The following is a 12146-nucleotide window of genomic DNA, read 5'->3' on the forward strand; positions in this document are numbered from 1 at the left end:
TTTTTTGTTTGTTTTTGATATAAATTATATGGATTCGTCTATCAAAAAATCTCTCAATTGGTGATTTATCCTGATGCAAATGCAGTTGGCGGAGGTGTTTTGTGTGATTCATTCACCAAAACTGTTGGCTGACTTAAAAAGTGACTAAATTCACATCGTTAGCTTTCCAGGATAGATTTCCAGACAGCTTTGCATCACCAAAAAGGTAAAAATGTAGCCAGTAAAGTGATGGATTTCCATCTTAAACAGAGAAAATGATGCCTGGAGGAGCACAAATCAATCAGTTTAGGTTCAGATGATGATAAAAGTTAAAGCTAAAACATAAAATGAACCATGACAAAATGCAGCACCAAAAATTAAATCATGATGAATTTTATAACATTTAGAATTAATTGTGCTGCAATCAATGATTTAATTGTGTTTTTCTGTTCATTTTATACCTCTCGCACCCCTTGTAGATTACAGTACCACAGCAGTTTTGTCTGGACCCTTTCTTTGTGGACTTTCCACCCTTGCCTGTGTAAGTTTTCTCCCTGGGTGTTTGACATCGAGCTTTATTAGTGCACCTCAGTTCATGTTGTAACACAACATCTGCCCTGTCATGACAGATTTAATGGGGATTGAGATTAAGGAGGGAGGCAGGATCCACTGATGAGGAATGATGACTTCACAGTGGTGCTTGTTGAGGCACTTGGCACGAGAAGCATTTATCTGATGATGTAAAGTGTAAACAGGGAGATGTGGTGAAACACACAGTGTAATCAACACAACTGTGAATATTGGCAATAATTAATACAAAAGTAAATGGATGAAGTAAGTGCATTTTTCAGCATGTGCCAAGAAGACAAGATGAAATTGGCATCATGTTGAAACAGGACTATTTTAGATATTTCCTACCTATGTAACATGTGCAAGTATTAAAATAGCTGATACTTTTTGAAATATAAAAACTTAAAACATATATTTACATATCAGTTGATGTCCAGGACATTTACAGTGTTTCCATGCAGTTAAATCTGCTCTTTTGTCATCAGTTTATGACAAACACATTCTGTGTTAAGAAAGAACATCTCTGGATGTGACCCAGGGATGCTGCCAATACAGGGGGTCCTCGGTTTATGACGTCCTTGACCTACGGCGTTTCATCGTTATGTTGGAACTGGTTACATGGAACTAGTTGGCGAGCGGAGTGGACGAATACGTCGTCACACAGCGCTATACATGACTGTGTTTACATTTGTCAGTTGTACATCACCTTTAATTGTGCTACATTCGCTAACTTTCTGCCCTTCATTATGGCTCCCAAGCATGATCAAGTGGATCAAGTTGCAAAAACTGTGCAACACGTTCTGTTATCTTCTTATAAAATGACTCCTACATGCATGAAAGTCAATGGTATTCGTGACTTTTCCGAAGAACTGATGATATCGTGATGCACGTAGCAGCTTTGTTTACGTTTTCACCAGAGTTTGGACTTATGGCGAAAATCAGCTTACGTTGGGCCGTAAGAACGAAACTCCAATGTAAGTCGATGACCTCCTGCACTTTAATTTAGCTCAGATCAAATCTGTTTTATATATGTAGTGCCACTTTACAAAGATATAAGACATATGAGGGTCTTTTACATAGTAAGTCGCCAAGTTATAAATAGAAACTCAGAAAATCCAACTGATTCCCTTTAAACAAGCAACAATGGAATGAAAACAAACCCTTTTACCAGGAAGCATATGTTACGTCTATGCTCGATTGTAATTCCTTATGACCAGGATGTCCCAGTAATGCTGATAAACCACCAGCTGATCCAAAATGCTGCAGCGAGACTTCTGCCAATAGAGATATTAATTCTCTCATTTTAGCTTCTCTTCAAGAATAGAATTCAAAATCCTGCTCCTCACATACAAAGCTCTTAATGACCAAGCTCCCTTGTATCTTAAAAACCTTGCTGTACCATATTATCCAAACAGAGTGCTTCATACTTATGGCTACTAATCTCCAAAAGCAGTTTGGGAGGCAGAATGTTCAGTTATGAGGCTCTTCTGTTGTGGAATCAGCTCTGAGTTTAGGTTAAAGAGACAGACACCATCTCTACCTTTAACATCAGACTTGAAACTTTTCTTTTTTTGATAGAGATTATAGTTAGGGTAGACTCTGGTGACCCTAAACTATACTTTGATATGCTGCTATAGACATACCCTGCTGAGGGACTTCCCATGATGCAGTGAGCGCCTCTCTTGAACTTTCTTCTCTTTCAGCTTCCATATAATTATATGCCACAATTGCATGTCATTAACTTAGTGTCTTCTCTCTGCTGTAATTTGTGTTTTGTCTCTTCTTCAGGTGTCTCTGGCTTCGGAGCTGCATATTTCTACTCTGCAGTTACTGGTTATTGTTTTCCCCTCACCCCAACCAGTCCAGACGGATGTCTTCCATCCCCAAGCCTGGTTCTGCCCAAGGCTTCTTTCTGGTAAAAGGGAGTTTTTCTTCCCAAGGTGGCCAAAGAATTTGCTCAAAGAGAATGTTTTAGATGTGTTTTGTTTCTTCCTTTACTATGTGAACTGCCTTTAGATTACTTTTGTTGTGAATTGATGCTATGCAATTATAACTGCTTTGACCCACTGGGCTGTAGAGACAGGACCGTTTGGGGTGACATGTCATGTTTGGCATTGGGATGTTGGCAGATGTTGGATTCTTTGGTTCCACTAGTTTGCGATGTAGAACTTTCATGGATTTGGATTGTCCTGTCACATCCTATGGATACTTGATCAGATTGGAATCTGGATGGTTTGAGTGCTGTTGGTCTTTATCCTTGAGCAGTTCCTGAGCAGTTTTTGCAGGGTTGTGGGATGCTTTTTCCTGCAGAGGGGAGTCCTGTTGCCATGGAGGGGTTTGCTTGATCAGGAACAATCTTTAAATGCCTGCTACATGTCAAAATAACATCCGCATGAATGTCAAGACCAAAGGTTTCTCAGCAGAACACTATAAAAAGATGATCGATGTTATTCACTTCAGCTGTCGGAGCGATAAAGCAAAATGAGTTAAACAGCAGGCTCAAGTAGTCAGATCAGTGGCCTTATGCAGATGGACTGAGGTAAAGCTGAGTTCTTGCAGAGTCTTTATCGACTCTTGAATCCCTGGTTTCTTGGCATGTGCAACAGCATGTGTGTGCTTTTACATGTGCCTGTTTCTCCGTCTCCCAGCATTCAGCCTGGCCTCGGGAAGAAGGTGAACACCATTATCCATCTTCAATATTTAAAGCGAGGTTGGGAGGGGGTGTGTTGTTGCTCGTGGTTGAGGAAGAAGAGCTGACAGCCTCGGGATAGTCAAGGTCAGGGAAAGAAAGTCAGCAGCAGCAGCAGCAGCAGTGTTTTGTCCTCTCTGAAGAATCCCCCTGTGAAGGGGTTTACTGCACATTTAGGATTTCAGCCTGAACGTGCAGGCATCACTTGGTTGGCAGCCAGAGGGGGTCTGACTAAAGAGTAAAAGAGAGCACATTTCCTTTGTGCTACATATTTAATAAGGCTAAGCATGCGGGGAATTACTTTCCCTTTAACTCCCACATTTCCTTTCAGATTGACCCTTTTACTTGCGCAGCAGCCAACCTTTCATTTTGCACATTCCTCTTCACGCATTATCGGAAACATACCCATTCTAATGCAGGTCATATGCCTGACTTTTCTGCGGTGGTGCCTCGGTCCCTGTCAATAATGTGGTTTTGGTTGAGGGGTTTGCATACTTGGAATTTATGGAGAGGTCTGGGTTCAGTAGCCGAGGTCTCCATGACATGTTTGTTGTCATGCTCTGTGAGAGGCTTACTGTGGAGAGTAAGCATCTTGCACTAAAAGAGCTGCTTATGAAAGTGCTTTGTGGGAAAGGCTCAATATATCATAAATCACAGACTGAAAAAGTACCCATGAAAATAACATTTCCAGTGTGTGTCGAACTGTAACACATTCCCCAACCAGACAAAAGGACTTGCTTTCTTTACAGGGTCAGGAACTAGAACGATTTCTCATGAGAAAATGATTTGATTTAATGTAATTGAAGGTCTCCTGCACTAAAAACAAGATTTACTCCTTAAATATTCAGTGAATAAAGTAAAAATCTATAGTTAAATGGACAATTCAATCAGCTTACTTGATTGGGACTGATTCAATTAACATAAACAGAGGCCAGCTTTACAGTACAAGTATCATAATGTAATATAAATAATGAATATTTTATACAGGAGGTCCTCGGTTTACGACGTCCCACGTTACATTTGAACTGATTACGGGCTGGTCCTCGGTTTAACGATTTCATCGTTACATCAGAACTGGTTCAGTGGAACTAGTTGCCAAGCGGAGTGGATGAATACTGTATGTACGGTAGTCATGCGGCACTATAAGACTTTTTCATTTTCGCCAGTATTTTTCTAACGAATTGTGTTTCAGTGTGAGCTAATGACTGTTTTCCTTACTGTAGTTGTACAAATATGTAAACTGGTCAATATCATGATGCACATAACAGCTTTGTTTACATTTTTACCTGAGTTCCGACCTACGGTGAAAATCGAGGACCCCCTGTAAAGTTAATGTTCAAAACAATGCAATGTTTAAGCTGTTTTCATACAGTAATTACAGGAAATAGCCTGTATGTGAAAGTTTGAGAGACCTGCTAATGGTGATGTGTTTAACCCTCGTGTCGTCCTGCGGGTCAAATTGACCCGTTTTAAAGTTTGAAAATGTGGGGAAAAAAATTTTGCAAATTTTCAGAAATTTGGGGAATTTTTTTGCTAAATTTTTGGATTTTTTTTTCAGACAAGGAAACAATATTTTTGGTGCCCATAAATGAGGACAACAGGAGGGTTAAGGGGAATGATTTAGTTGTGCAAGCAGCTACATATCTCCAGGGCTGAAAAGTGAAACCAAAGCTGCAATACCAGAAACTGCAGTTTCTCAAATGTCCACTTGAGGCTGCTTCCAAAAAGCGAGCCAACCCCCGTAGACCTCAGTGTTAAAATGCACCAATTTACAGCAGAAATAAACATGTTTACATCCTGATACAAAAAGCAATTTTGGCCTCTATAGCTAATTTTGCCATTCATAATACCTGTGCAGAGAGTGAATATGTTTAAAAATGAACCAAGTCAAATTATATTAAGGTGTAAAGTTATGCAAAGTTAAAGGCATGGCAGCTTTGATTGGCCTTTGTTGGACCAACTAAAATTAATTTCTTCAACTGGAATTAAGTTCATCCAGATTAAGTTAAGAAGTAATATTAATGCGACTTGTTTAGGTCAGGTGCACTAAGATCATTCGATTCTTCTCAAATGAACGTTGTTGCAACTTAATTCTAAAGTTTGAAGTTTTTCCATCTTAAGTATACGCTTTATTCAAACATAAAACGTAAAACATGATTTTTTTTAGTATACTTGCTGTTCTTTTCTTTTCTTTACTCCTACTTAAAGAAAATAGTGATTGAGTTGCAGCACAAAAATCGGAGGAAACGTGGACATTAGATGCACAATGCTAAAAGAATCTACTTTTCTCACTTTTGCTGAAATTAAAACACCAGCTTAAAGTTACAAAATCTCAAGTTGATAGAAGCCAGAAAAGTCAACAGCCATTATCAAAACAGAAAGAAAAGTAAGATTCAACCAGAGCCTGAAAGTTTTCATTCGTCTTTATATATCATTGATGCTTTAGTGATATATGAATGTGAGATGACACAAACAAATGGTTATTTATTTATGTATTTTTTGTAAAACAGCAGCTTACTGGCAAATTGAAACACTCTGGTCATCATTTGAAACTTGAGGATTTTGTTTGTGGAGCTTACTGAGGACTAAAAGTCTGGATATCTCAGCTTCTGCTGCTTCAATTCTGACCATTCTCTGATTAATCTGTCTGTTGTGAGTCTCAGCTTTATGACAATGCAACATCAAATCACTGGAGTGTCTCTTTAAGTAGGATAAACCAACTGCACATACACACACTGGGAAGTAAGTACTACATTTACTGAACTACTGTGCAGTTTTGAGGTACTTGCACTTTACTTGAGTATTTGCATTTTATGCTGCTTACACTCTGCTACCTTTCAGAGGGAAGAAATGTACTTTCCACTTAACCGCACTTATCTGACAGACACAATGGAGCATAAAGCAAGCTTTAAAAACACAACACATAGACAAAGAGCAGTTAAACCAGCGATTTTCAATCATTTTGGCTTCTTCCAAAAAGCAAAGTGCAGTTCACATTTCAGATGTCTCTGAGTTGTTAATAGCTATCCACCAACAAGTGATTTTTCCCTCTAAGCTTCTCATTTCAAAGAATATTCAAATGATCCAACATCCCAGCAACAATCCGTAACTAAAACAGACTTGTGCATCTTTTTTCTTCTTTTTTTCCCCATTAATGTTTGCTGTCCCCCGCATATAAAACAGGATATAAAGAGGTTGAAAGTAGCTTCACCTGCAGTAACTACAACAGTAGCCTGCTGCTGACACACTGATGCTTCACTGTTAATAATCTGATGATGGCACATATGACAATATATCAGTCAGAGACAAAAGCCGGACTTTTGCTGTCCCATTTTAACTAGAGTTCGCTGCTGTATACTTTTATTTAAATTTGAATGCAGATTTTTAAAATTATTTCTATTGCATTTTTACGTTGCTGTATTTAACTTACGTAAATGATCTGCACACTTCCTCCTCCATGTTTACTGTAACATGAAATCTGACAGCAGTGAAGAAATGTTAATTATGATGATGCACTGTGGGAAATATGCAGCTTGAGTGCGTCTTTTCGCACACACACCTTCCCTGCTGCCTGTTCCAGGAACCGCGCAGGTAGTTTCCTGCCGGTGAGAAGAAACCAAGCTGCATTGTGCACATTCCACTTGTAGCTGGCACTGCTGCACGAGAATGACATTCACCTAGACTGGAATGTCAAGGGTGTGGGGAAAAGAATTATGCGTAAAGGCAGAAAGAAGGAAAGGCTTCTGCGGTCAAGTTTGTCCCCAAAGGACCCAAGAAAGTAGCTAAAAATAATGCAAATCATATCTTTTCTACTGTGTGTTACGCGTGGATCATGATAAGAAGCAGAGGATTGTTTGTGACTTGAAAATCTTGCAGGAAACACAATAATCTTCTATGGAGTGATGCCTTTTTTGTCGCATTGTGCCATTGCAATGTGTTGCCAATGCAGCTCCCCTCAAAAGCACACTGCTGGAGTCGAACCATCTTCTGCCATAATCTCCTCTCACATGCACACGCACACATGTACAATACATTACATGCATGTCATACACCGTGGCGGCCGCTGCAGGGCGCAGTGACGGAGCTGCGCCCCGAAAAAAAAACAGGAGTGGAGACGCGCAGACCGTCTCCATCCTCCGCAGTCTCCTTCTCATCCTGGCCGTCACACTCACTCACTCACTCACTCACCCACCGACTGACTGAGCAAACTGAGCTGACAGCAGCAGATTCTCCATCAGCACGGGGTAAGATGAGATTTTTTTTAATCTTCTGCTGTTGTTCTGTTCATCTATTTACATGTGCGTCAGGCTTCTTTATCAGGTGTGTTGATGGATACAGTAACAGTGAGATGATGGGAGAGAGACAGCGCACTCCTGCACGGGACATCGACGCATTTTGCTTCTCCAGAGCAGCTCTGCAAGCAGATGCAGCTTGGAAAACAGTTTCAGGTTATTTAGAGCTATTTTTGGAAGGGTAGAGTGCGCAAATGTGCAGTTGTGCATCTGTATTCTCTCCTGCATGCGTGCGTCTTCGTGCATTCTTGTGTTTGTATGTTTCACTTGCAGGTGAGCTTTCTTTTTTTTTTTAATGCCTGACTTTGCCCTTCCCTCCTCCTGGCCTCATTCCAGCAGCAGCAGCATGTGAATGGCGGCAGAAAGCAGCAGCAGAGTTGTCACAGAGGCGCAGGAGGAGCTCCGAACCTCCGGAGCTGTCACCGCTCACACGCACCGCGGCGCGCAACACACCCGGAGTCACGGCCACGTCCAGCAGTCCCAGCTTTGGGCGCACAGCCCCAACATCCCCACCACCACCACCACCACCCAGCGGCAGCAGCAGCCTCACAGAGCTCACACGAGGAGCCACAATCACTTCGGTGCTCCGACGCACGCCAAGTACAGCCTCAGCCTCTCATCAGCCATGACCAAAGGGGAGAGAGGAGCGCAGAGCTCCGGGGGGAAACTCATCAAGCCCAGTGAGCCGCTGTTCCCCAAAACTTCTCACCAGGTAGGATCATGTGTTTACTATGCTGCTGTTAATGTGGCTTAGGTTCACTCGCACTGGTTTGGATTGATGGAGAAAAATGGAAAGTGCAGTCTCTTTAGTAGCTTAGCTGTGATTAATCAGCATCATTGTTTTAGCCTGTAATCTTTAATCCTCTCACAGATAGAGGATCCGATGCCTGGAAGCTGATTGTTTTCATTTTTAGAGAAGTTGTTGCTCTTGATGGGAAGATAGTTTCAGTCGGTGATGAATCACAGACTCTAGAAAGAGAAAATTTAACTGACTTCCCTGTTAATTTACGCTTTTCTCGTATTATCTCCCCTCAGGAAGGTTGTTTTTTCTGTAGCAATGTGTCTGTTCGCATGCTCAGGTTATTTCTAAAGGCCCAAAGGCTGCTGGATGAAGGAAATGAAATATAGACAACCAAATCTTTACAGGGTTCCTGAAGGCAGATACCACATTTTGCAGAAATGCTGTCATAACACGATACTATGACGGTTAGTCAGCACTGGCTCAGTGTCTCAGAAACTGCACTACATCACTCCATCCAACCAGTTCTGCAAGTGTCTCATCTGAGCCAAACCTCTATCAAATATGCAATGTCTTTTTTCGGTTTGCTTTGATCCTATGGAGTCTTGAAATCTGTATCTACTGGCAAATCACAGTGAAGCTGAAGGAAACAGACATTTACTGATGTCAAAAATAGATTGAATCCTAAATGACAGAAACCAAATGTGTGAATTCAGTGAACAGAAGTTGAGGAGCCTGTAAAGCTCCAGTCTGCTTTGAGGCAGCTTCCAGCTGCATGTTTTAATGCATGTTTTTGTCAAATCCCCCAAAGAAATTACACCATGAATGTTTTAAGGCCTGGCTGAGGTGTAAAAATTGGCATCAATCGTGGTTTCCTGATGTATTTTTATACGTATTTTAAAGTATTGGGGGGTGGAAAGCGAATGAAAATGAAACTTCTTCAATTTTGCTGTTTTGTCTGAGCTAAAAATAAACTTCACGGAAGACAGAAGCACGTTTTTCAAATATTCATGATGTCGTATCTTTGTGTTTCTGTTTCGTGTTATACCGAAACCAGCTGAAATGAAAGAATAATTATAGTTTTCTCAATTGCAAAAACATCCTGAACACTTCTTTCATTTTCTCATAGACAACTGAATTTTAGTTTGGTTCTTCTTTTTTGTAATTTGCAGCCTTTCGCAATAGGCAAGTGTATTCTCTCCCAAACAAGCCTGATTTGCATTTTCGTTCTTACATATGTTTTGTGACATTTCAAAAGATGGCTTTCTTGCTAATTATATGAAAATGTGGCTAAAATTAGCAGATAAATCGCAGGCAGTATATCATTTAATTCCACTAAAAATTACAATTGAACAAAAACATCCAATCTGTAACCTTCCTTTTATTAGTACATGAAAAAACATAAATATCACATTTCCAACAATTTATCAAAGGTAAAATCTAATAAATTCAAGTTGATCCAACTTGATCCTGTTTTACAGTGTAGATTCGTCACTGCATTTTTTCTGGAAGACAAAAACCACAGAAGGAATCTGAAGTGTGAGACGTGTCCTATGAGTATGTTTGGGTGGGAAATGATAGATCTAAGAGTTTTCATAAGTTGTAAATGAGATGAAGTGATGGATCCATAGTCAGTAGTGGTGAAATGCTGCAGCAAATTCCAGCTTATCACAAAAGTTCTGCTTTGTTGCTGTGAAAATTCATACAGAGGAGATTTTTAAAGACCCCTTCCAGTGAAAATCAAGATTTTTACCTTATTAACATGTTCAGATGGATTTTTTTTTATTCTAGAAGACACATTATGGGTGAAATAAACAGTCAACATCATGACTGAGTATTTCTACCAGCACTGTATCTCAAAAACACAGATTTCTGGGGTTTTATATGTACCTTGCAGAGTGAGACTTTCTGTATTTTTCCGGGTTTTTTTTAGTGCAAAGTAGTTTTACAAAGCTGAATCGTTAGTGAGCTGCTGTGCTCGAGTAAATCAAGAAAACAACATGATGGTGTAGCGTTATGTTACGCCATTTTAAAGCAAAAAAGGATGATTTTTTAAAAATAAAACTCTAAATTAGAGCTGTCAAAATTGCGTTAATGCCGATTAATCCATCATCCTGATTAATCAGAAAAATTTTAATGCAATTAACCAATCTGTAAGAATTTTTTTTTAAAAATGTACAGTTTTCACCTGATGAACTTATTTACGGTGATTCAAACTGTTTTGAAGTTTACAGATTTTTCCTGTTATGGTTTGACAGTTTTTCACCGTAAAATTTATGAGCATTTTTTACAGTGCAGCCAACTCCAAATGGAAGACTCTGTGGGAAATGTGAATGATATATATATTTTTTTATATATATATATATATATAAAAAACATGATTAATATAGATTTAAAACAAATGATATTTAATCATGATTATTCGAAATGAATCCACAGCAACCCTGTGATTCTGATTAAAATTGTAATCATTTGACAGCACTTCTCTAAATATGTCATTTTGATGCACTGAGATGAGTTTTTTGGGGTTAAATGTTCAACCTGAGAGCGACTTTATCAGACGGAATAAAGGACTTTGTTCCATCTTTACATTGTGGATTATACATGAATTACTGTTTCATGATTGTCATGGTAATACTGACGTTGGGAAACTGGCTTTTAATTAATATGCTTCACATAAGTAGAACCCATTACCTTTTAATCCATTCAAATCCTTTTTGACCGACATAGAGCAGAGTGAATGCATTTATCTGAATTAATGTCATCCATCATGTTCATGCATGATTTGTGCATATATACAGCATAACTACCGTGTGCTTTATTATTTTATATATCGTGACCAGGCTGTGTTTGTTGTTCTCAGTGGCTTTTCTAGTTTAAATGTTAAAGGTCAAGAAGAAGAAAAAGATTTTGAATTGATTCCATAAGGGTTGGGCTGCAGGGTCAGCTGATTATTCAGCATTTTTCTGATTATTGGTATTCTTTTGTTCTTGCAGCTGCTCTCTGGTTGGTTATATGTCACTAGAAACAGTCGATCAACACTGAAAAGTACATGTTGTAAAGTCTCTTTTAGTTAAATACAAGTAGAACAAAGATAAACCAGGCATTTAGATGAGGTTTTATGAAGTTTTTTTTGAGTTTGTTTTATTCTAAATTTATCATCAACATATTCATTAAAATCTTCCCAATCGACCCCTACACTGTAAAAAACAAACAAACAAAAAACACATGAAAATCTGACTGCAAGGGTGCCAGAAAAATTACAATAAAATGTTGGAATCCTGTAACATTCCAAAACAAAACATTGAATTCCTTTTTGTAAAAATGCCAATTTTTAATATGGACATTATGTGCATTTTTTTGCCATTTTTGTAGTCAACATGCAATCTTTTTCTATGTATTTCATTCGAAAAATAGTGAAAATCTGTTCAAAAAATTATTTACTATTTACCAATTCTTAATATTAGCATTTTTCTTTAAAATTATAGCAAATACCTGCAAAAACATTTTTTTCTTGATTTAGATACAAGAAAGGGTGTCATCTTACAGTCAAACATTGTAAAAAGAAAGAAATTCAAAAATATGCATATTGTTGATGGACATTGTGTGCAGTTTTGTTTACAATCGACATGAACATTGATACTTTATGATGTGATTTTAGAAGATATTTTCTGTAAGATAATCTTAATCCTTGAATCTTACATATTTTTCTTTAAAATTATAGGAAATATTTGCAAAATATTTTTTTCCTGATTTAAATACAGAACAAAAGTGTCATTTTACAGTCAAACATTGTAAAAAGAATGATTTTGATGCAGATATTGTTATAGTTTTAGACTATTTTTTTACAATGTACGTTTAAATTTATGCATTTTTC

The 12146-nt window shown here is 38.5% G+C and overlaps 1 protein-coding gene across 4 annotated transcripts in view; it reads left to right on the forward strand.

Moving 5' to 3' along the window:
• Positions 1–2518: 2518 nt before the first annotated feature.
• The window catches only part of mfsd2b (MFSD2 lysolipid transporter B, sphingolipid), a 32927-nt gene continuing 23299 nt past the window's right edge, over positions 2519–12146 (forward strand). The window contains exons 1-2 of one of the 4 annotated variants that reach the window (XM_023277735.3): positions 2519–7482; positions 7867–8242. In XM_023277735.3, the coding sequence (XP_023133503.1) occupies positions 7883–8242 (360 nt within the window). In that variant the 5' untranslated portion in view covers positions 2519–7482; positions 7867–7882. Of the gene's footprint in view, positions 7483–7507; positions 7687–7866; positions 8243–12146 lie in introns of those variants that run through there. The other 3 variants (XM_035951617.2, XM_023277733.3, XM_055015668.1) reach the window with 3 other exon arrangements.

This window comes from Amphiprion ocellaris, chromosome 12 (assembly GCF_022539595.1).
Source record: "Amphiprion ocellaris isolate individual 3 ecotype Okinawa chromosome 12, ASM2253959v1, whole genome shotgun sequence".
NCBI classification, from domain to species: domain Eukaryota; kingdom Metazoa; phylum Chordata; class Actinopteri; family Pomacentridae; genus Amphiprion; species Amphiprion ocellaris.